This window comes from Heterodontus francisci, chromosome 25 (genome assembly GCF_036365525.1).
Source record: "Heterodontus francisci isolate sHetFra1 chromosome 25, sHetFra1.hap1, whole genome shotgun sequence".
NCBI lineage: Eukaryota > Metazoa > Chordata > Chondrichthyes > Heterodontiformes > Heterodontidae > Heterodontus > Heterodontus francisci.
This window is the reverse complement of record NC_090395.1, coordinates 75954168-75979549: the sequence shown is the minus strand read 5'-3', so window position 1 is coordinate 75979549 and position 25382 is coordinate 75954168. Positions and strand designations below refer to the sequence as shown.

Here is a 25382-nt window from a genome sequence, read left to right as displayed (position 1 = left end):
TCACTTTCTCTGTGGTTGACCCTCTGATCAGATTTTGACGTGCCCTCACGTTAAATTTCCAGCTTTTCTATTTTCATGGTGTGAACACAACAGGACCGTATGACTAACATTAACAAGTACTTGTTCATGTTAACTGCAAAACCTGATGAAGGTGTTAATTTATTGCAGAGACTCTAATATACCCTGGAACCCAGTCACACCATCACACTGCTTCCCAACTCCAAACTAATTTCCCTGTGACACATACCAGGTTTTAAATTTCCTTCTAATTCTGCTGTCACTCTGCATCCTGGCTACACATCATTAATTTATACAATGTTATACCCAGAACACACCATGTGTTATTACAATATATACAGGAGTGTTATACCCAGTAACATGTGGTGTGTTTATAATATATACAGGAGTGTTATACCCAGTAACATGTGGTGTGTTTATAATATATACAGGAGTGTTATACCCAGTAACATGTGGTGTGTTATTACAATATATACAGGAGTGTTATACCCAGTAACATGTGGTGTGTTTATAATATATACAGGAGTGTTATACCCAGTAACATGTGGTGTGTTTATAATATATACAGGAGTGTTATACCCAGTAACATGTGGTGTGTTTATAATATATACAGGAGTGTTATACCCAGTAACATGTGGTGTGTTTATAATATATACAGGAGTGTTATACCCAGTAACATGTGGTGTGTTTATAATATATACAGGAGTGTTATACCCAGTAACATGTGATGTGTTTATAATATATACAGGAGTGTTATACCCAGTAACATGTGGTGTGTTTATAATATATACAGGAGTGTTATACCCAGTAACATGTGGTGTGTTTATAATATATACAGGAGTGTTATACCCAGTAACATGTGGTGTGTTTATAATATATACAAGAGTGTTATACCCAGTAACATGTGGTGTGTTTATAATATATACAGGAGTGTTATACCCAGTAACATGTGGTGTGTTTATAATATATAGAGGAGTGTTATACCCAGTAACATGTGGTGTGTTTATAATATATAGAGGAGTGTTGTACCCAGTAACACACGGTGTGTTATTACAATATATACAGGAGTGTTATACCCAGTAACATGTGGTGTGTTTATAATATATACAGGAGTGTTATACCCAGTAACATGTGGTGTGTTTATAATATATACAGGAGTGTTGTACCCAGTAACATGTGGTGTGTTTATAATATATACAGGAGTGTTATACCCAGTAACATGTGGTGTGTTTATAATATATACAGGAGTGTTATACCCAGTAACATGTGGTGTGTTTATAATATATAGAGGAGTGTTGTACCCAGTAACACACGGTGTGTTATTACAATATATACAGGAGTGTTATACCCAGTAACATGTGATGTGTTTATAATATATACAGGAGTGTTATACCCAGTAACATGTGGTGTATTTATAATATATAGAGGAGTGTTGTACCCAGTAACATGTGGTGTATTTATAATATATAGAGGAGTGTTGTACCCAGTAACATGTGGTGTGTTTATAATATATAGAGGAGTGTTGTACCCAGTAACACACGGTGTGTTATTACAATATATACAGGAGTGTTATACCCAGTAACATGTGGTGTGTTTATAATATATAGAGGAGTGTTGTACCCAGTAACACACGGTGTGTTTATAATATATAGAGGAGTGTTGTACCCAGTAACACACGGTGTGTTATTACAATATATACAGGAGTGTTATACCCAGTAACATGTGGTGTGTTTATAATATATACAGGAGTGTTATACCCAGTAACATGTGGTGTGTTTATAATATATACAGGAGTGTTATACCCAGTAACACACGGTGTGTTATCATATAATACAGAACATGAGAAATCGGAGCTGGAAGAGGCTATTTGGCCCTTCGAGCCTGCTCAGCTATTCAACTAGATCATGGCTGATCTTTTAGCTCAACCCCACCTTCGTGCACTATCCCCGTATCCCTTAATTCCCTTCGTACCCAAAAATCTACTGACCTCTGTCTCAAATATACTCAACAACTGAGCATCCAGAACTCTCTGGGGTAGAGAATTCCAAAGATTCACAACCCCTTGAGTGAAGAAATTCCTCCTCATCTCAGTCCTAAACGGCCAACCCCTCATTCTGAGACTGTGACCCGTGTTCTAGATTCCCCAGCCAGGGGAAACATTTTCTCAACATCTAACCTGTCAAACCTCTGAAGAATTTTGCATGCTCCAATTAGATCACGTCTCATTTTTAATTCCAGGCAAAATAAGCCTTGTCTACTCAATCTCTTCTCATGCTAAAAGCCAGTCCAGTGAAGCTTCATTGAACTCCCTCTGGGGCAAGTATGTCCTTCCTTAGATAAGGAAACCAAAACTGCACACAGTACTCCGGGCATGGCCTCACCAATACCCTGTATAATTGTAGTAAGACTTTTTTACTCTTATACACCAATCCCTCTGTAACAAAAACTAACATACCATTTGACTTCCTAATTGCTTGCTGTACCTGAATGTTATCTTTCTGTGATTCATGTACAAGGACACCGAGCTCCCTCTGAATGCAAACATTTTCCAGTCTCTCACCACTCAGAAAATACTCTGCTTTTTTATGTTTCCTACCAAAGTCGGTTACTTCACAATTCACCACACTGTATTCCATCTGCATGTTTTCGTCTACTCACCCAACCTGTCCATATCCCTCTGCAGCCTCTTTGCCTCCTTCTCACTGCTTACTTTCCCACCTAACTCTGTATGGTTAGCAAACTTGGATACACTCAGTCTCCTCACCTAAGTTATTGATATAGATTGTAAATAGTGCAGGCCCAAGTACTGATCCCTGCAGTCCCCTGCTAGTTACAGCCTGTCAACCATGAAAATGTCCTATTTATTCCCACTCTCTGCCCTCTGTCCATTAACCAATCCTCAATCCATGCTAATATATTATATCCAATCCCATGAGTCCTAATTTTGTGTAATAATCTCTTCTGTGGTGCCTTATAGAATGCTTTTTGAAAATCCAAATACACAACATGCACTGGTTCCTTCTTAGCCATCCTAGTAGTTTTATCCTAAAAAAATGAATAGATTTGTCAAACATGATTTTCCTTTCATAAATCCGTCTAGATCCTGCTTAATATTATAAATTTTCTAAGTGCCCTGTTACCACATCCCTAACAATACATTCTAACATTTTTCCTACTGATGTCGGGCTAACTGGCCTATAGTTCTCCATTTTCTCTGTTCCTCTTTTTTTAAATAGTGGGATTATGTTTGCTACCTTCAAATACTTGAGAACTTTTCTGGAATATAAGGAATTCTGGAAGATCAAAGATAATTCATCCACTATATCCGCAGCTCCCTCTTTTAAAGCCTAGGATGCAGTCGTCTTGTCACCACTTAGTACCATTAATTTCTCCAGTACTATTGCTTTACTAGAAGTGGTTTCTTTAAGTTTCTAATTCTCACTAGACCCTTGGTTCCCCATTATTTCTGGAATGTTTTTTGTGTTTCTATTGTGAAGACAGGTACAAGTATTTGTTTAACGTCTCTGAAATTTCCTCATTCCCCATTATAATTTCACCCATCTCTGCCTCTAATGAACCCACATTTATTTTCACTAATCTCTTGCTATTTGCATACCTATAGAAATGTTTACAATCTGTTTCTATGTCTCTTGCTGATCTATTCTCATATTGTCTTTTCTCTTTTCTTTATCAATTTCTTGGTCCTGCTTTGCTGAATTCTAAAATTCACTCAATGCTTAGGCTTACTATTCTTTTTGGCAACATTATAAGCCTCTTTGATTTAATACTATCTTTAACCCCTGTTAGCCATGATTGAAAACTTTTTCTGTGGGGATTTTATGCCTTAAAGGAATGTATATTTGTTACAAATTAATTAATTGCATTAATTCTTTAAATGCTAGCCATTGCTTGTCTACCTTCGCCAATGCACCTCTCATGCCTAGGTAGTGGGATTATGGATTCAAGTCCCATATGGATACAACCTAGGCTGACACTCCACTGCAGTTCTGAGGGAGTACTGCACTGTCAGAGGTGCTGTGTTTCAGGTGAGATGCTAAACTGAGGCCCTTTCGCTGTTCAGATGGGTATAGGAGATGGATGGCGCTGTTTGAGGAAGAACAGAGTTCCCCCACTGTCCTGACAATCATTTGTCCCCCAACTAGCATCACCAAAACAGCAGTTTGTGGGAGCGTGCTGTGTTCCCTACAACAGTTTAACAGCATTTTAAAAGTACTTCGTTGGCTGGAAAGCACTTTGGGACGTCCCGGGGAGATGAAAGATGGTTTCCAAATAAGAGTTTGTTCTCTGGTTTCTAATGTAGAGGGTGGACAGGAGGGTGTTGGGAGAGAGAGGTGACTCTGGATAGAGACTAACGGACTGAAAGGATTTTTAACTCATTCGGGTTTGTCTGCAGATTCTGTGTTTCTTGATAATCTCCAGCTAATTTTGGTAATGTGATTCTGCCTCAAATGAGTTGTTGAAAGACACTTTGCCCTTTGTCCCTAAATGATGCAAATAAAGAGACAACTGCAAGTATCAGGAGCGTGCAAAAAAGTTAAATACTAGAAACAAATAAATGATTCTAACATTCTTCGTCTGATGACTTCATCTCTCTGACCACACTCAGCTTTTCAGACACGTAGTACATTGGTTGCCAGGCTTATTTGTGTGTTTTTTCTCTCCCTGAGTCTGAATAAACTTCCAGTGAGTTGCAGATTTCTTTTAAGAAGCACAGGTCCTGCGGAGGAAACTGAGAAATCCGCAATCCAGGCGATTTCCGCCTTTCTCTTCAGGAGAAAGGGAGAGAGAGGCGGAATGTGAAGGGGCCACTCAACTCACTGCGGGAGGTTCCCCGACAATCAACTTAACCTGAGAGTCCCAGAGGAGCTGAGAGAGAATCAAAGACGCAGAGAAGGGACCAAAAGAACCTTCCTGAGAGAGTCAACCTGCAGTAAGTTTGGGAAGAAAAGTTGCTAGTGTTTTAAAACAAAGTTTGTGTAAGCTAAAGTTGAAGAACTTTCTGATCTCAATTAAAACTTGCTTTAGCTCAAATCGATGAGACTTACAAGAAATTTAAAAACAAAACGTGCATGATTCATTCAAAAGAAGACAGACTTGGACCGAGAAAGTTTCAGGCGGGTGAAAGCAGAGACTCATCCCATAATCCCAGACCAGGCTCTGCTTCGAGTTTGGACAAGTTGTTAATTATTGAGTGAAGCGGCTGAGATTGTGTAGAACAGATTTAAAGGGTCGATTTAACGAGTGGTTGCCGCTTTACTCATTCTCCGTGTTCCGCTTCCAGTCGCACCAGATGTCTCAATGTCTCAAGGTAACAGCAAGTGCTGCAGTTACAAAGAGCAGGAATCAGCGCCCACAACACACGGGACCCGACCGTCCCGGGATAGAGGTAAGGAACAGGGCCGAGCGACCGCAGAGCCAGCGGGAGGGTCAGAGACAGACAGAAACACACACTGGGTGAGAGAGAGTCAGAAACATACACTGGGACAGAAACAGAGAAAGATAAAGTTAAAGATAGACATTATACACAGAAGGGGAGAAACAGAATAAGTAATCCCAGACAGTGAGAAAAACACAAATACAGACACACACATAGAAACATACTTACACAGGCACAGAACACAGATACAGAGACTCAATAAGGAACATAGGGCAGACAGACTTACACTAAGAAACATTGCACAATAGATACACACAACATAGGCATACTCACGGAGAGACATACAACAAGGACAGACACAAAACACACAGAAGACAGAAACTCAGTTGCCTGGCCTAGAGTATTTCCAGTATTTTCTGGTTTTATTATAAAACAAAGGCCTACACGTTTACTGAATCAAAACTTTCAGAGATAGACTAATGGACACCTTGGCATACAGAAAGGTGAAGACAGACTCTGACACAGAGCAATGTAGGATGGATAAACAGCATAGGATCCACTGTCAAACAGACAAACCTATATAGAGAGAGAGAGACAGACAGACATCCAGCTACAAATACACATTCACAAAATTGCATCCTCCTTTTTTAAAATTCCTGAAATTGCATGGTCGAAAACCAGAAATGTTCGAAAGTTCCTTTATATTTTGGATGAAAAGTTGAATAATCTGACAGTCTTGAGATCTGACAGTGTGTGCATGATTTGAATGGATGTGAGGATACACAGAGATGCAACATTTAACTGTTTATGGGCTGAATCTAAGCAAATATCAGCTGTGACTCAGTGGGCAGAGCTCTCATCTCTGAGTCAGAAGGTTGGGGATTCAAATCCCACTCCAGAGACTTGAGCACAAAATCCAGCCTGGCACTCCCAGTGTCGTACTGGTGCTACACTGTCGGAGGAAATGTTTTCCATGTGAGACTTTGTCCAGGATTTTCCTTTCCCAATAGTGTTTGGTGCCATTGAGAGCCACGATGGCACTGTAACTTCCAGCAATCTTGCTTATGCAGAAACCCGGAGGTTGTGATGTTCCAGAAGAGCCCCCGCTGACGTTCCCACTAATACGATACTTAAAGCAGTCGTGGGAGAATTTTGCCTATTTGCCCAGAACTTGCACATATCTGTAGGTGCAAGGAGTTAGAGCTGACAATCACAAGAGTAAGTCAGCAAAGAAGAACTAAATTAGTGAACGGTAAATTCAAAGTAGATATATTTGGATGGCCTTGTTTAGTCGAGGCTGAAAATCTGTCAGGCGGGGACGTAGAAATGAAAATATCAGTAATATTCAAATCACAATTCGTCATTATTTTCTGCCATGAATGAAAGAGGGTCACAAATAAAGTCCAGCTCCCTCCCCACCACCCCCCCAGCTCTCTTCCCCCTCTCTCCCCCCCCCAGCTCTCATCCCCCCCCCTCCTCCCACCCCTCAGCTCTCTTCCCCCTCTCTCTCTCCCCCTGCTCTCATCCCTCCCTCTCCCCCATCCCTCAGCTCTCTTCCCCCCCTCTCCCCCCAGCTCTCATCCCCCCTCTCCCCTCACCCCTCAGCTCTCTTCCCCCTCTCTCTCTCCCCCAGCTCTCATCCCCCCTCTCCCCCATCCCTCAGCTCTCTTCCCCCTCTCTCCCCCCCAGCTCTCATCCCCCCTCTCCCCCCACCCCTCAGCTCTCTTCCCCCTCTCTCTCCCCCCCAGCTCTCATCCCCCCTCTCCCCCCACCCCTCAGCTCTCTTCCCCCTCTCTCCCCACCCCAGCTCTCATCCCCCCCTCTCCTCCCACCCCTCAGCTCTCTTCCCCCTCTCTCTCTCCCCCTGCTCTCATCCCTCCCTCTCCCCCATATTTCAGCTCCCTTCCCCCTCTCTCCCCCCCAGCTCTCATCCCCACTCTCCCCCCCACCCCTCAGCTCTCTTCCCCCTCTCTCCCCCCCCAGCTCTCATCCCCCCCCTCTCCTCCCACCCCTCAGCTCTCTTCCCCCTCCCTCCCCCCCCCAGCTCATCCCCCCTCTCCTCCCACCCCTCAGCTCATCCCCCACTCTCCCCCCACCCCTCAGCTCTCTTCCCCATCTCTCCCCACCCCGGCTCTCTTCCCCCTCTCTCCCCCTCCCTCCACCCCTCGGCTGTCTTCCCCCACTCTCTCCCCCCAGCTCTCCCCCACCCTCTGGCTCCCTTCCCCCTCTCTTTCCCCGCCCCCAGCTCTCTTCCCCCTCTCCCCTCCCAGTTCCTCAGTCCTGCCGATGTCCGAAACAGCACTTGTTAGGAAGGGGAAAAACATCATGAAACTGCCTAAGGCTTTCTCCTCCCAACAAGTGCTGTTTCTGACATCGATGAAACTGAGGAGCAAGGAGGGCGCAGGGATGTGAGCCAGAGGGAGAGGAACTGGGGGAGCCAGAGGTGAGGGGGAGTGGAGCTGGGGGAGCTGGAGGTGAGAGGGAGAGGAGCTGGGGGAGCTGGAGGTGAGGGGGAGTGGAGCTGGGGGAGCTGGAGGTGAGGGGGAGAGGAGCTGGGGGAGCTGGAGGTGAGGGGGAGTGGAGCTGGGGGAGCCGGAGGTGAGGGGGAGAGGAGCTGGGGGAGCTGGAGGTGAGGGGGAGTGGAGCTGGGGGAGCTGGAGGTGAGGGGGAGAGGAGCTGGGGGAGCCGGAGGTGAGGGGGAGAGAACTGGGGGAGCTGGAGGTGAGGGGGAGAGGAGCTGGGGGAGCAGGATGTGAGGGGGAGAGGAGCTGGGGGAGCTGGAGGTGAGTGGGAGAGGAGCTGGGGGAGCCGGAGGTGAGGGGGAGTGGAGCTGGGGGAGCTGGAGGTGAGAGGGAGAGGAGCTGGGGGAGCTGGAGGTGAGGGGGAGTGGAGCTGGGGGAGCCGGAGGTGAGGGGGAGAGGAGCTGGGGGAGCTGGAGGTGAGGGGGAGAGGAGCTGGGGGAGCTGGAGGTGAGGGGGAGAGGAGATGGGGGAGCCAGAGGTGAGGGGGAGAGGAGCTGGGGGAGCTGGAGGTGAGGGGGAGAGGAGCTGGGGGAGCCGGAGGTGAGGGGGAGTGGAGCTGGGGGAGCCGGAGGTGAGGGGGAGAGGAGCTGGGGGAGCCAGAGGTGAGGGGGAGAGGAGCTGGGGGAGCCGGAGGTGAGGGGGAGAGGAGCTGGGGGAGCCGGAGGTGAGGGGGAGAGGAGCTGGGGGAGCCAGAGGTGAGGGGGAGAGGAGCTGGGGGAGCCAGAGGTGAGGGGGAGAGGAGCTGGGGGAGCCGGAGGTGAGGGGGAGAGGTGCTGGGGGAGCCGGAGGTGAGGGGGAGAGGAGCTGGGGGAGCCAGAGGTGAGGGGGAGAGGAGCTGGGGGAGCCGGAGGTGAGGGGGAGAGGAGCTGGGGGAGCCGGAGGTGAGGGGGAGAGGAGCTGGGGGAGCCGGAGGTGAGGGGGAGAGGAGCTGGGGGAGCCGGAGGTGAGGGGGAGAGGAGCTGGGGGAGCCGGAGGTGAGGGGGAGAGGAGCTGGGGGAGCCGGAGGTGAGGGGGAGAGGAGCTGGGGGAGCCGGAGGTGAGGGGGAGAGGAGCTGGGGGAGCCGGAGGTGAGGGGGAGAGGAGCTGGGGGAGCCAGAGATGAGGGGGAGAGGAGCTGGGGGAGCTGGAGGTGAGGGGGAGAGGAGCTGGGGGAGGTGGAGGTGAGGGGGAGAGGAGCTGGGGGAGCCGGAGGTGAGGGGGAGAGGAGCTAGGGGAGCTGGAGGTGAGGGGGAGAGGAGCTGGGGGAGCTGGAGGTGAGGGGGAGAGGAGCTGGGGGAGCCGGAGTTGAGGGGGAGAGGAACCGTGGGAGTGGGGGCAAGAGGAGTGTGTGGGGGAGGGGGCTTTTGGGGAGAGGCATTGGTTGGGATGTTTGGGGGGAGAGAGGAAGAGGAACTGCATGGCATTAATACCTGAGGGACAGACCCCGGCAGGTGGGAGGTTTAGGCAAAGCCAGGGGCAAGGAGAGGATTGGCACAGAACCTTCCTGTGCCTGTCTAACTGTCTGTCTCCGTCCCACTCTGTCTCTCTCCCCTTCTCCCTCTCTCTCAGTTTTTAAGTTTATAAACTTTTAAAAACTTTTTTTTTAGTCTTTCATGGGATGTGGGCATCTCTGGCAAGGCCAGCATTTGTAGTCCATCCCTAATTGCCCTTGGAAGGGAGGAAGTTCTTGCTGTATCTTACAAACCAGGTAAGTATGGAGTTTTTTTGCATTCAGTGATCCCTCCCACTTTGCCGTTGACTGCAAAATGCAGGCCATTAAATCAAGGCTCTGTCTGACCTCTCGGGTGGATGCCATCTTTGAAGACGGGTGGGGGTTCTCCCCGGTTTGCTGGCTGTTCTAATCCAGCAAGTCAGGTGGTGAAGGAGAGAACTGGAGCCTAATCTTTACATACTTTTAAGCTTCTATTTATAGAAACACACATTACAAACACGTCCAAACCCGATAAGCCAGGTTTCAATCTGTTTCTATATGTAGGAGTACAAGTGAAGTCTCAGTTAATGCCCAAGACCTGAATACAATTAAACACTCAATTAATATACAATTAATACTCTCCCTTCGGCAGTCCCTCGGGATCGAGGATGACTTGCTTCCACTCCAGTTCAGTGGGTTCTGAGATGGCTGATAAGTCCAATGTGTGATCTGCAGACTCCGCCACGTGAGGGGCAGGTGATGTTTGAAGGGTCAGGTAGATGAGTAGTTGGGAAGTTTTTGCTCTTCCTCTGATGCCTCGATGTTGCTTCCACATGTTCCCGATGAAGTCCCTCAGGTTGTACGATGCCTTGCTGAATGAGCTTTCTCCATCTAGGACGGTCACAATGAGGGATTCCTACGAGTCGACAGAGATGTTTGATCTCTTCAGGAATTAACATTAGCCAATATTTATTGCTCAACCAACATCAAAAACAGATTATCTAGTCATTACCTCATTGCTGTGTGTGAGATCTGGCTGTGTGAAAATTGGCTGCCGTGTTTGCTACATTACAGCAGTGACTATACTTCAAAAGTACTTAATTGGTTGTAAAGCATTCTGGGATGTCCTGAGGTTGTGAAAGGCACTATATAAATGCAAGCCATTCTTTAATAAAGTCCAAAAACTTATTGATATACAATCCAATCTTAATGTGAAATTTATATACAGGAACATACAGAGAGCAGACTGAGGGGAACACATTCACCATTTACAGGGAATATTTTGTCACTACGTGACTATATTCATTTCTATTTAAGGAATATCAAACCTTGCTGGATATTCATTCTTGTTGCAGTATTTATTTACTCTGCCTATCAACATGGAAAAAGTGTCCCTTTCTTGTGCCTAATTACAAGGTAAGTTGGAGGCACACCAAATGTATCCAAGGAGTTGCTGAACTGAGGCCCCACACCCACTGGCGCCATCAACTATCCAACATTTCAGAAGGACCTTGCAGCCCATCTTAGCTCATCCATTCCTCCCAAATAACATCTTCTAACCGGACTCCGAGTTCTTTGCGCCTTTTAAATTCTGGCCTCTTGTGTATTCCCAATTTTTAATCGCTCTGCCAATGGCCTTCAGTTGCCCAGATTCTAAGCTCTGGAATTCCCTCCCTAAACCTCTCTGCCTCTCTTCTCCTTTCAGATCCTCCTTAAAATCGACCTCTTTGACAAAGTTTTGGTCACTTGTCCTAATATCTGTGTGTGTGGCTTGATGTCAAATTTTGTTTGATTACATTTATGTGAAGTGCCTTGGAATATTTGGCTACTTTAAAGGTACTATGTAAGTACAGGTTGCGTTGTTGAGTGAGTCTTCACCATCCCACCCAGAGCCTATTCCAAGTGTTGATCTCTCTTTGTGTGAAATCTTTCCTTTCCCCAGTTCTAACCTGTGCCCCACTGTTTTAATATCCAGGCATATGTTGAACCAGTGTTCGATATTACCTTATCTATCTTGTCTATCCCATTTAATATCTTGTGTACTCGATAAGGTCCTTTCAATTTCACCCCTTTTCAAGGAGCAAAAGCCCCAGTTTCTTCAGTCTTTCTTTGTAACTCAATTGGTTGATACCAGGAATCATGGGCTCTGACTTCACTCCCCTGACCTAGTGATATAACTCAACACTCTAGAGAATAACAAATAGGAGCTGGAGTAGGCCATTCGGCCCCTTGAGCCTGCTCCCCCGTTTAATAAGATTATGGCTGATCTAGCTGAACCCCACTTTCTCACCCGTTCCTTTTACCCCTTGATTCCCCTTGAATCCAAAAATCTATCTATCTCATTTAGAAATATACTCAACAACTGAGCATCCACAGCCCTCTGTGGTAGAAAATTCCAAAGACTCACGACCCTCTGAGAGAAAAAATTTCTCCTCATCTCTGTCTTAAATGGGCAACCCCTTATTTTTAAACAGTGACCCCTAGTTCTAGATTCTCCCACAAGAGGAACCATCCTTTCCACATCCACCCTGTCAAGACCCCTCAGAATCTTATATGTTTCAATCACGTTGCCTCTTACTCTTCTAAATTCCAACAGATACAAGCCTAGCCTGTCCAATCTTTCCTCATAAGACAACCCACCCTTTCCAGGTATTAGTCTAGTAAACCTTCTCTGTACTGCCTCCAACACATTTACATCCTTCCTTAAATAAGGAGACCAATACTGTACACAGTACTCCAGATGTGGTCTCACCAATGCCATGTATAGCTGAAGCAAAACCTCCCTACTTTTGTATTCAATTCCCCTCGTGATAAACGATAACATTCTATTAGTTTTCCTAATTACGTGCTGTACCTGCATACTAGCGTTTTGCAATTCATGCACTAGGATACCCAGATCCCTCTGCATCTCAGAGCTCTACGACCTCTCACCATTTAGATAATATGTTTATTTTTTTATTCTCCTGCCAAAGTGGACAATTTCCCACTTTCCCACATTATACTCTATTTTCCAGGTCTTTGCCCACTCTCTTAACCTTCCTCAGATAAGGAGACCAAAGCTGTGCACAGTGCTCTAGATGTGGTCTCACCAAAGCCGCATACAATTGTATCAAGATTTCTTCATTCTTGTACTCCAACACACTGGCAATAAAAGCCAACATAGAATCACAGAATTGTTACAGCACAGAAGGAGGCCATTCGGCCCATCATGTCTGCGCTGGCTGTCCGAAGGAGCAATTCACCTAGTGCCACTCCCTGGCTTTCTCCCTGTAGCCCTGCACATTCTTTCTTTCCAGATAACAATTCAATTCTCTCTTGAATGCCTCGATTGAATCTGCCTCCACCAAACTCTCAGGCAGTGCATCCTAACTACTCTCTGCATGAAAAAGTGTTTCCTCATGTCTCTGTTGCTTCTTTTGCCAATTACTTTAAATCTGTGCCCTCTTGTTCTTGATTCCTTCCTCCAATGGGAACAGTTTCTCTCTATCTGCTCTGTCCAGACACCTCATGATTTTGAATACCTCTATCAAATCACCTCTCAGCCTTCTCTTCAAGGAAAACAGTCCTAACTTCTCCAATCTATCCACGTAACTGAAATTCCTCATCCCTAGAACCATTCTCGTGAATCTTTTCTGGACTCTTTCCAATGCCTTCACATATTTCCTAACGTATGGCACCCAGAACCGGACACAATACTTCAGTTAAGGCCGAATCAGTGTTTTAGACAACTTTAACATAACTTCCTTGCTCTTGTACTCTATGCCCCTATTAATAAAGCCCAGGATACTGTATGCTTTATGAACCACTCTCTCAACCTGTCCTGCCACCTTCAATGATTTATGCACATATACACCCAGGTTCCTCTGCTCCTGCACCCCCTTTAGAATTGTACTCTTTATTTTATATTGTCTCTCTGCATTCTTCTTACCAAAATGAATCACTATGCATTAAATTTCAACTGCCGCTTTTCCTCTCATTCCACAAACTTGTCTATGTCCTTTTGAAGTTCTAAACTATCCTCCTCACAGTTCACAATGCTGCCAAGTTTTGAATCATCCGCAAAATTTAAAATTGTGCCCTGTACACCAAGGTCTAGGTCATTAATGTGTATCTGGTACAGCAAGGGTCGCAACACTCATCCCTGGGGAATTCCACTACAAACCTTCTTCCAGTCTGAAAAACATCGTTAATCACTACTCTTTGTTTCCTTTCACTCAGCCAATTTCATATCCATGTTGCTATTGTCCCTTTTCTTCCATGAGCTGTAATTTTACTCGCAAGCCTGCTGTGTGGCACTTTATCAAATGCTTTTTGGAAGTCCATGTACACCACATCAACAGCATTACCCTGATCAACCTTCTCTGTTAGCTCATCAAAAAACTCTGGCAAGTTAGTTAAACACGATTTGCCCTTCACAAATCCATGCTGGCTTTCCCTAATTGACCCGCATTTGCCCAAGTGACTTAATTTTGTCCCGAATTATCATTTCAAGAACCTTTTCCACCACCGAGGTTAAACTGACTGGCCTGAAGTTGCTGGGCCGTTCTTTACACCCTTTTTTGTACAAGGATGTAACATTTGCAATTCTCCAGTCTTCTAGCACCACCCCTGAATCTAAGGAAGACTGGAAAATTATGGCCAGTGCCTCTGCAATTTCCACACTCACTTCCCTCAGTATCCTTGGATGCATTGCATTCGGTCCTGGTGCCTTATCAACTTTAAGTACGGCTAGTCTATTCAATACCTTCTCCTTATCAATTTTAAATCCTTCAGGTGTTTGAATTACCTCCTTTTTCACAATGACCTGCACAGCATCTTCCTTGGTAAACACTGTAATATTAATTGTTCCTTTGATATGCAAACTATCGTCAGACTCATTGGACTATGAGTAATAGCCAAAGAAAATATGCGGTTTCATTATCACCTAACTAGAACATATATGTACAAACAGTTATTGCACAAGCCACAAAAAAGCATATCCCATTCTGTGGGGCGACATCCACAACTCCCTGGTCATTTTTGATGCAACATCACTTCCTCCAGTGACCTTTACTTACAGCTTCTTAAGGTGATCTGCTCTTAAGATCCTCCCACAACATCCCCCTTTTTTCTAAAGATAAAAACATATGTACAATATACAATGATGTTGCGGTTCAGATTAACTACACAAGATTAAAACAAAATGTTATTTACAAATAAGTAAGTTTAACACTCTCTAAAACGTAGAGAAGGTTTACTTATGCATCCCAATCTTGTTATCGTAAACCTCTTCCTAGAGCTGAGCTCATCTTGATGTCTTCTCTGAGACGCTGGTAACTCAGAACTCTGGTTAACATGTTCTTCCTCAATGCTGCTTCTGTACGTTCATCTTCAGATTTTGTCTTTGAACGTGTCCGTGATGCCACAGGGTTGTCACATGTCATGTTGACGTACAGCTCTCTGAGTTGACTTCAGTTCCATCTGAGAATCATACCATTGGGTGTCTGGACCTCGTACGATCTGGGCTGGTTGGATATCCTTGCAACCTCTGCAGGAAACCAAGTTCCCGATGCATGATTGAGGACTCTGACCTTCTGTCTACTCGCGATTGAACTAGTTCTGATCCTGCTTGCCTGTCGTATGATGCCTTCATCGTCCCTTGTTTAGACAGATTACAGAAATGATGACTGGCAAATTCACCAATCACCGGCAATCCTTCTGGCCTCACGGTACTTGCTGCAATGAAGTGAAGCTCGAGAGAGACTCCCGATCATATTGCCCCTTCGTGTCAAGACTCCCAGCCTTTGTGTTGTCCTTTACATGGACCAACCGGATACACTTGACTTGGGTATTTCCTACCATCTTCGGTGCGTTACTGCATTCATGGATTGTGACAATTCATAATTCTTGGCATACTGGAAGTCCCATAACAGCTGGTCCAGCTTCGTCTACAATTTAAAACATTTATGGTAGCCATTCGGAGCTCCCATAGCTGCACTGTAAGGTTATTGCTCCAGTGCACTTGATTGGAGAACCATTGCAGGCAGTCAGCCTAGCCGTGGTGAAATTTAAATTCAATTAATTACTTCAATTGAAAGCTAATCTCAGTAATGGTGCCATAAAACTATCATCGATTGTAGTAAAAACCCATCTGGTTCACTAATGTCCTTTCGGAAAGGAAATCTGCCATCCTTACCTGGGCTGGCCTACATGTCACTCTAGACCCACAGCAATGTGGTTGGCTCTTAATTGCCTTCTGCAGTTGTCAAGGGCAATTAGAGATGGGCAACAAATGCTGGCCTTGCCAGCAGTGCCCACATCCATTGAAAGAATAAAGAAAAGGCCGTTGGCCTGTCAGCTCTTTGAATGAGTTATCCAATTAGTCCCACTCTCCTGCTCTTTCCCCATAGCTCTGAAAATTTTTCTTTTAAAAGTATTTATTCAATTCCCTTTTAAAAGTTACTATTGAATCTGCTTCCACTGCCTTTCAGGCAGAACATTCCAGATCATAACTTGCAGCATAAAAAAAGTCTCCTCATTGCCCCTCTCATTCTTTTGCCAATTACCTTAAATCTGTGCCCTCTGTTTAAAAATCTCCTGCCAGTGGTAATAGTTTCTATTTTACTCTATCAAAACCATTTGAACACCTCTATTAAATCTCCTCTTAACCTTCTGTGCTCTAAAGGATAACAATCCCAGTTTCTCCAGCCTCCCCACATAACTGAAGACTCTCATCCCTGGAAGCATTCTGGTAAATCTCCTCTGCGTCCTCTCCAAGGCCCGGATATTCTTCCTGAAATGTGATGCCCGGAACTGGACATTCTACTCCTGCTGTGCGAGACGCATTTGTGATCTGTCACAGTTTTAATCCCTAAAATATTAATCTCAAAAAAGCAGGTGGGCTTGAGTTGGGTGGAGGGTTAACAGTCTGAACCCTGACATCAACCTGCCCACTTCTGGTTATAAAAGAGGCAGAATGCGGGGGGGCAGGGGAAGTGGGTAATCAACCCACTCAAAGGAGCATTTGTATTCATGATTTGAAGTTTAATATTGGATAGTCAGTCTCCCAGGCCTTGGAAAACCTGCTGGCTAAATCAAAGTGAAGGCCACTGGATCCAGAGGAAAATGCCTTTGCACCTACACGTAGAATTCAGCGTGCCTGCCTGGACAACCACCACCGCCCCTCACCACCGCGATCAGGCACTCCACCCGACCCTTCCAATACGCCCCCAATCTCCCCCATGAAGCCTCCAGCTGACCACCGAGATCATGCACTTTGCATTTATCTTAGACAGAGAGGTAGAGAGGTTTAAGGAGGAAAGTCCAGACCTTAGAGCCTGGTTAGATGCAGCCGCCAATGGTGGAACAATCTGCCAACCCCACACCCCAGCCCATACCAGTTGCCACTGCAAATCATGGACACTTCCTGCACCCACCCCACCCATGGGACTTATCTTTGGCCATTGGTATTTAAGATGATTAAAAGAATTGACAGGGTTAATGGAGACAAACTATTTCCTCTGGTGGGGGGAAATCCAGAACAAGGGGGCAAAACCTTAAAATTCGAGCCAGGCTATTCAGGGTGATGTCAGGAAGCACTTCTTCACACAAAGTGGAGTGGAAATCTGGAACTCTCTCCTCCAAAAAGCTTTTGAGGCTGGGGGTCAATTAAAACTTCCAAAACTGATATTGATAGATTTTTATTGGTAAAGGGATTATGGAACCAAGATGGGCAAATGGAGTTAAGATACAGATCGGCCTTGATCTGAATGAATGATGGGAACAGACCCGAAGGGCTAAATGGCCTCCTCCTTGTCCTGTGTTCAATCCCAATGACCTTTTTGAGAACAGATGCCCAACAGTACAGGCAATATCCTCAATGTTGATTTTCCAGTAAACTGAATAAGATTAGGACACCATCAAATGGCTTTGACATATTTCTCTCTCTTTCTATAAAATCTTTAACCCTCAGGATGTCCCAAAACACCCCTTAGTCATTGAAATATTTTGACATGTAATCAATGCTGTAATGTAGGAAGCACAGCAGCCAATTTTTGCACAGCAAGATCCCACAAAGAACACTAAGATAAATAACCTGATAATCAGTTTTACTGATGTGAGTTGATGGTAAATATTTTCCAGGACACCAGAGAGAACTCTGACGACTCTTCAAAATAGCATAAAACATAGAAACATAGAAAGATTTATGGCACAGAAGGAGACCATTTGGCCCATCGTGTCTGTGCTGGCTGAAAAAGAGCTACGTGGTCTAATCCCACCTTCCAGTTCTTGGTCCATAGCCCTGTAGTTTACAGGATCTCAAGTGCATATCCAAGTATCTTTTTAAATGTAATGAGGGTTTCTGCTTCTACCATCCTTTCAGGCAGTGAAATTGGAGGCAGAGGGAGATGATCCTAAACAGAGAGGTGTCCCGGCTGCATAATAAGGTGCACTGGCACAGCTTGGGGCACGAAGAGCTCATGAGGATGCCAATGAATGTCAGGGATCTCCTAACTCAGGAATGTTTCAACTGTGTCCCTCTGACCCAGGATGAGGGGCACAGCATGGAAGGGACTCTGAGGTAATTGTGCTAGCACATACACGGAAGACGCAGCCTGGAACATCTAATCACTTATTACCAATGAAGGAGGCACATCTGCCCAGAGGCTGCCCTCACTGTGGATGATCCCATTATCCCTTTCACCACCTCACACCACTTTTCCTGTCATGACAGCAATAAAAGGAGTCCCAGATGTCTGGCTTAAAATGTTACCATTTTATTGCATGCAAAGAGAGGACGACAGTAGACAGAGGGAGTAAGAACACACCCCAGTGACACACTCAGTGCTCCACGTGACCTGATGGTCTCCTCCTGCCACCCTCTGGAAACAGGACCTCGCTCCTCTCCTTCATGACCTCCAACGTTAGATCCAGGTTGGCATCGATGTTGCAAATGGCAGGCTTGCCACAGGTGCTCGGCCTCTGGTTACCTGTGACATCTCGCTGCCCTCTGGTACTGAGTGCCAAAGCCTTCCAAACCGCAGATCTCTCCCTCAGGACAACCAGCAGCCTCAGTGATGGTTGCCGTGGGGAGTGTAAATCAGTCTTACACTTCATTTGACCCTCCTCCATTTCCCTCTCCACTGGCTCTATTTGGACAGGAAACCCGTCTCTATATCAATTAACGGCTCATTCTCTGGAAAATCTGAACTTTAAGCAGTTTCCCACTGGCAGAAGTTTTCTGACCTGAAAAATGTTGATTGAGGGGTAGAAGATCCCACGGCATTATTTCGAAGAAGAGCAGGCGAGTTCTCCCCGATGTCCTTGACAATATTTACCCCTCAATCAACATTACAAGATAAACAGATGATCTGGTCAGTATCAAATTACTGTTTGTGAAATCTTGCTGTGTGTAAATTGGCAGCTATGTTTCCTGCATTATGACAGTGGCTACATTTCAAAAGTACTTCATTGGCTGTAAAGTGCTTTGGGACACCCGAGGTCATGAAAGATGATTAGATTAGATTAGAGATACAGCACTGAAACAGGCCCTTCGGCCCACCGAGTCTGTGCTGAACATCAGCCACCCATTTATACTAATCCTACACTAACTCCATATTCCTACCAAACATCCCCACCTGTCCCTATATTTCCCTACCACCTACCTATACTAGTGACAATTTATAATGGCCAATTTACCTATCAACCTGCAAGTCTTTTGGCTTGTGGGAGGAAACCGGAGCACCCGGAGGAAACCCACGCAGACACAGGGAGAACTTGCAAACTCCACACAGGCAGTACCCGGAATCGAACCCGGGTCCCTGGAGCTGTGAGGCTGCGGTGCTAACCACTGCGCCACTGTGCCGCCCCAGTGCTATAGGAATGCAATTTCTTTCTTTCTAAAATCACACCATTTATACACCTGTGTAGATTCAGAGACCAGTGTTAACAATGGAAACCATTGCATGAACCCTTGCTGCTAGAAACCATTCTACATCATGTACCTACGCAGGTCGACTGACAGCTCAGGCACTCCTAGATGGCAGATATTTGGCACCCCCAATGACAAGCAGCACCCTTACTCTGTTACAATCAGGTGAAGAAGGATCGAAGGGCTCCCCTCTTCTCCCTCTTGTTAGACTGCAACGGGGTTTATTTCTTTTTAAAAGTGAATGTACCTGACAATTCAGTGAGTGTTTCATTATTTACGTGCTATAATCATAAAAGAACCAATCGGACAGGTTTCCTTGAGTTTAACAAGGAAAGAGGTTAGCTTTATTGTACCTAAACCGATCTAAGTAAAATAATAAACTACGCTCCAACTTACACACACAAGCACATACACACACACACACACACACACAAATGGGTTACAGAGTGGAGAAGGATATATTGGTCGGATTAGAGTCCGGAGCATTAAAAAAGGGGTATACAGTCTGTGGAGTTTGATGATTTGATGGTCTCCTAGATGAACTCGGTGGTCCTGAGGCTTCTGGCTTGTAGATGTGGCCAGCATATTTGGGGTTTTCCTGGAGAACAGGGATGCAAATGATTTTTTTCATGGGGTCTCTGTCTGCAGCAATGATAGGCTTAGATGGTCATGATCAGCAGGCAGCGTTCGAAACTTGCCAGGTGGACTGGGGGGGGGGGGAGAAAGAGAAAGAGAGAGAGAGAGGGACCCTACTAGGGTCTCTTCTGAGCAGTGTTGGTTGCAGAGAGAGAACAGCCAGTTTAAAACACACAGATGGTGGGCCTGTCACATGATGATTCAGTGTTTTCTCTCTTGCAACTTGATTAGTTCATGTCTAGGAATTCCCCTTCTCTCAATCAGGGTCCCATTGTTCAAGCGATTACCTTTGAGTGGTCCATCTCCACCAGTTTTAATGTCCCAAGTTTGCCTTTAATGTCTTGTTAATGAAGACTGGGCAGGTGAGGCACTCCAAACTTCTCAAGTCATTGTTCGGGAGGGGACTGGCTAGACACCCCGACTCCCTCTCAATGCAGTGGAATGCAAGGGATTTTGATGCAAATTTTGATAGCCATTTTATCTGCCAACAGCCACCTTTTGGTTTGTTCTTTCTTTTTAAAAATTTAATTCAGGTTACCAGCCGACGGATTTTTTAAAAATCATCATTCCGCATAGCCTGTGTTCGTGACATCACCATGTACCAACCTCACTACTGGATTAAAACAGAAAGTGCTGGAAATACTCAGCAGGTCAGGCAGCATCTGTGGAGAGAGAAGCAGAGTTAACGTTTCAAGTCTGTGACCTTTCACCATCACTACTGGATGTCCCTTTCAGGAGGTAGAGAGGAAGCAATTAGAACCGAGATGAGGAGAAATGTCTTCACTCAGAGGGTGGTGAACCTGTGGACTTCTCTACCACAGAAGGCAGTCGAGGCCAAGTCATTAAATATATTCAAGAAGGAGATCGATATATTTCTTAATGCCAAAGGTATCAAGGGATATGGGGAGAAAGTGGGAACAGGGTACTGAATTAGACAATCAACCATGATCTTTTTTGAATGGCGGAGCAGGCCCGAAGGGCCGAATGGCCTACTCCTGCTCCTATTTTCTATGTTTCAATTCTCATCAGAGGGTGTTCATGGTCTGGAAAGGCAGCACTGAAATAGAAATGGGATAGAACTGAAGTAGTAGTACATTGGTCAGAGCTGCTAGAGTTCCTGGAGTCATGGTGATGTTACAGGACTAGTGCAATGATTCAGGAGTGCATTAGCTCCCGTTCTAACATGCTATAGATTTTGTGCCACTGCCATCAATGGATAAAGCACCGCACTCTGGCACACATGCATGCACACAGTAGTAAATATTTCAGGACTTCACTATCTCAGGTCTTTTTTTTTCCAAAATATACTTTATTCATAAAAATCTGTAAAAAATACATTACAAAACGATTCACAACAGCACAAAGTTGGCATTCCAAAAAGTGCACAGGAAATCAGTTTTCTTCGATACAGGAGTGAGTTGCCTCACAACCCTTCCAATCCATTTTACCTGCCATGTATATTTTACAGCAAAACCATATTTGGTGTAGACCCCCTGAGGGGTTTCCCATGGATCCAGCCCCTCAGTTCACCTTGGTGGGGGGACCTTACACTGTGGTCTTTCCCAATTGAGCCTTTGCTGCGGCTGCCCCAAGCTTTAGTGCGTCCCTCAGCACGTAGTCCTGGACCTTGGAATGTGCCAGTCTGCAACATTCGGTCGTGGACAACTCTTTGCACTGGAAGACCAGCAAGTTTCAGGCAGACCAAAGGGCTTCTTCAGCAGCAGTTGATGTTTGTCTCGGTGTGTGTCTCTGGGAACAGCCCATAGAGCACAGACTCCTGTGTTACAGAGCTGCTTGGGATGAACCTCGACAAAAACCACTGCATCTCTTTCCACACCTGCTTTGCAAAGACACATTCCAGGAGGAGGTGGGCAACTGTCTCTTCCCCACCACAGCCACCGCGGGGGCATTGTGCGGAGGGGGCGAGACTTCGGGTGTGCAGGAAGGATCTGACGGGGAGGGTCCTTCTCACCACCAGCCAAGCTACGTCTTGGTGCTTGTTTGAAAGTTCTGGTGATGAGGCATTCCGCCAAATGACTTTGGCAGTCTGCTTGGGGAACCATCCGACAAGATCCACCGTCTCCTTTTCCCGTAGGGCCTTGAGGACATTCTGTGCAGACCACTGCCTGATGGACAGGTGGTCAAAGGTGTTTTCCCGCAGAAACTGCTCCACGAAGGATAGGTGGTACAGCACGGTGCAACTGCATGGAGCGTTCCGCGGCAATGTGACCAGGCCCATCCTTCACAACACCGGGGACAGATAGAACCTCAGCACGTAGTGACACTTGGAGTTTGCGTACTGGGGATCTACACACAGCTTGATGCAGCCGCACACGAAGGTGGTCATCAGGATGAGGGCCACATTGTTTACATTTTTCCCGCCCTTATCCAGAGGTTTGAACATGGTGTCCCTCCGGACCTGGTTCATTTTGGCTCCCCAGATGAAGCGGAAAATGGCTTGGGTGACCGTCACAGCGCAGGAGTGGGGTTTGGGCCAGACCTGCGCCACGTACAGCAACAACGTGAGCGCCTCGCACCTGATGAGCAGGTTCTTACCCACAATGGAGAGAGATCGCTGCCCCCACATGCTCAACTTTTGTTGTACCTTGGCTGCTCTCTCCTCCCAGGTTTTGGTGCACGCCCCAGCCCTTCCGAACCATATCCCCAGCACCTTCAGGTAGTCTGACCTGACAGTGAAGAGGACAAAGGATCGGTCAGCCCAGTTCCCAAAAAACATGGCCTCGCTCTTGCCATGGTTAACTTTGGCTCCCGAGGCCAGTTCGAACTGGTTGCAGATGCTCATCAGTCTGCGTACGGACAGCGGATCCGAGCAGAAGACGGCGACGTCATCCATGTACAGGGAGGTTTTAACCTGAGTGCCTCCACTGCCTGGGATTGTCACCCCTCTTATGCTCGCATCCTTCCTAACAGATTCAGCAAAGGGTTCAATACAGCAAACAAACAAGACCGGGGTGAGAGGACAGCCTTGTCGAACTCCAGATTGGATCGGGAAACTTTCCGATTCCCATCCGTTGATTGAGACTGCGCTACTGATGTTTGTGTAGAGCAGTTGGATCCAATTGCAGATTCCCTCCCCAAACCCCATTTTGGAAAGCACGTCCATCATGTAGGTGTGCGATATCCTGTCAAAAGCCTTCTCCTGGTCCAGGCTGATGAGGCAGGTGTCCACCCTCCTGTCCCGTACGTAGGCGATCGTGTCCCTGAGTAGCGCGAGACTATCAGAGATCTTCCTGCCGGGTACAGTGCAGGTCTGATCGGGGTGAATTACCAACTCCAGAGCAGACTTGACTCGACTGGCGATGACTTGGGACAGAATCTTGTAGTCAACATTAAGCAGTGAGATGGGCCGCCAATTTCTGATTTCTGCCCTCTTCCCCTTCCGCTTGTAGATGAGGTCTTTTTTTTTAATTCTAAAATATACTTTATTCATAAAAATCTGTAAAAATTACCTTCTCAAACAGTTTAAAACAGCATCAAGTCAAAAAATACAAACAGTGCAAAGGTGATCAGTGTCCTTCTGTACAATCATGAGTTGCCTCACAACCCTTCCATTTCATTGTTATGCCAATTACATTTTTACATTTACAGCACACAAAATTTTCGCGATACAGTTCGAGGGGTTTTCCATGGATCCAGCCCCTTAGTTCAGCTTGGTGGGCGGACCTTACACTGTGGTCTTTCCCCATTGAGCCTTTGCTGCGGCTGCCCCAAGCTTTAATGCGTCCCTCAGCACGTAGTCCTGGACCTTGGAATGTGCCAGTCTGCAACATTCGGTGGTGGACAACTCTTTGCACTGGAAGACCAGCAAGTTTCAGGCAGACCAAAGGGCTTCTTTCACCGAATTGATAGTCCTCCAGCAGCAGTTGATGTTTGTAGATGAGGTCTGTCACATTAGTGATAGTGAGAAGCCTCCTGATCCTGAGCAGAAAGTGCTTTTTACCACCTCCAAGGATGTCCCAAAGCACTTTACAGTCAATGAAGTACTTTTTGAAGTGTAGTCACTGTTGTAGGAAACACAACAGCCAATTTATGCACCGAACAGAAATGTGATAATGACCAGATCATCTGTTTTTGTGATGTTGATTGAGGGATAAGTATTGACCAGGAGAACTCCCCGGCTTTTCTTTGAATAATATCATGGATCATTTGCATCCATCCAAGGGGGAATGACTGGGAGCTTTGGTTAACATCTCATCCAAAGAACACCTCCAACCGCGCAGCATTCCCTCAGTATCACACTGGTTTGTCAGCCTCGGTTTTATTGCTCAACTCTCTGGAGTCGGACCTCAACTGACAACCGTCTGCCTCCAAGGCGAGAGCTCTAACCACTGAGCCACAACTGACACAACCTTTTCTACTACACCCAGTCCTACCTGGGAAATCTCCACTAGTTATACAGAGCTGGGCAGACTCTCATCAGTCTTAATTGTTATAAATTGATTGGTTCTCCCCAGCAATTGAGATAGGTACATCTACGAACTCTGGTGGAACTGAAAAGGATCAGGAAGGTTCCAGGTTCTGGTCTGTTCTGAGCAAGTTGATCTAAGCTGGGCTGTTGCTGAGGTGATCGAATTGGCTTTTGCACTCCTGGGAACTTCAGCCAGGGTTCCTGTTCCTGTTCCTGTTTGCTATACGGTGACCCCTGCCAGAAAGTGTGGATGCCGGATGAAGGCAGAATCAGCTATGACGCCTATCACAGAGGAATAGCCTAAAGCCAGTAACGGTTCAAAGCCTCACATGAAGGGAGACAGCACCAATGGAACAGTATGGCATTATAAGTCAGTGAATAACTTTGGAGAGGAGGGCAGAGAAACAGAGAAATAAATTCCTCATGATATTGTGGAATTGGCCCAAGAAATCTGATCCCTATTTTTCTTTTGGCTTTCGATGTTGAAATTCAGCAGTTCCTCAGTGGGATCCAGCTCTGTGCTACCTCGTGCTTCCAGTATTTAACTCTGCATGCTAAAGGAATGTGAAGGGCAAACAAATAAATATGTTATTTTCTTGACTTGCTGGAAGCACTCAGATTGCAATCTGCTGATGCTTGACTCGAGAGGTTTGACAGAGTCGAGTGACACAGTGGTTCTGAGAGGCACTCGTTAACACTCTTGCTGCCAAGAGCCAATTTGGCTCAAATGTTTCCTGTTTTTTTGGGAAAAGGAGACTAGATTGCAAACAGAACTTTGTTTATTTTTGTGCTCATCTGGATGAGAGGTGGCAGAGTGGAAATAGAACAGTTGTTACTTTTAAGATCGGTCATAAGGTCACTTCCAGGGCAGGTACAGCATGGGGTTAGATACAGAGTAAAGCTCCCTCTACACTGTCCCCATCAAACACTCCCAGGACAGGTACAGCACGGAGTTAGAAATAAAAACGGGGGTTAGATACAGAGTAAATCTCCCTCTACACTGTCCCCATCAAACACTCCCAGGACAGGTAGAGCACGGGGTTAGATACAGAGTAAAA

At 46.0% G+C, this 25382-nt stretch overlaps 1 protein-coding gene across 1 annotated transcript in view; it reads left to right on the top strand.

The window, feature by feature from the left end:
- Positions 1-4721: 4721 nt before the first annotated feature.
- mdfi (MyoD family inhibitor) overlaps positions 4722-25382 on the top strand; it is a 114551-nt gene continuing 93890 nt past the window's right edge. Inside the window, exon 1 of the mRNA XM_068057547.1 lies at positions 4722-5425. Within this exon, the coding sequence (XP_067913648.1) occupies positions 5338-5425 (88 nt within the window). The 5' untranslated portion in view covers positions 4722-5337. The remainder of the gene's footprint in view (positions 5426-25382) is intronic.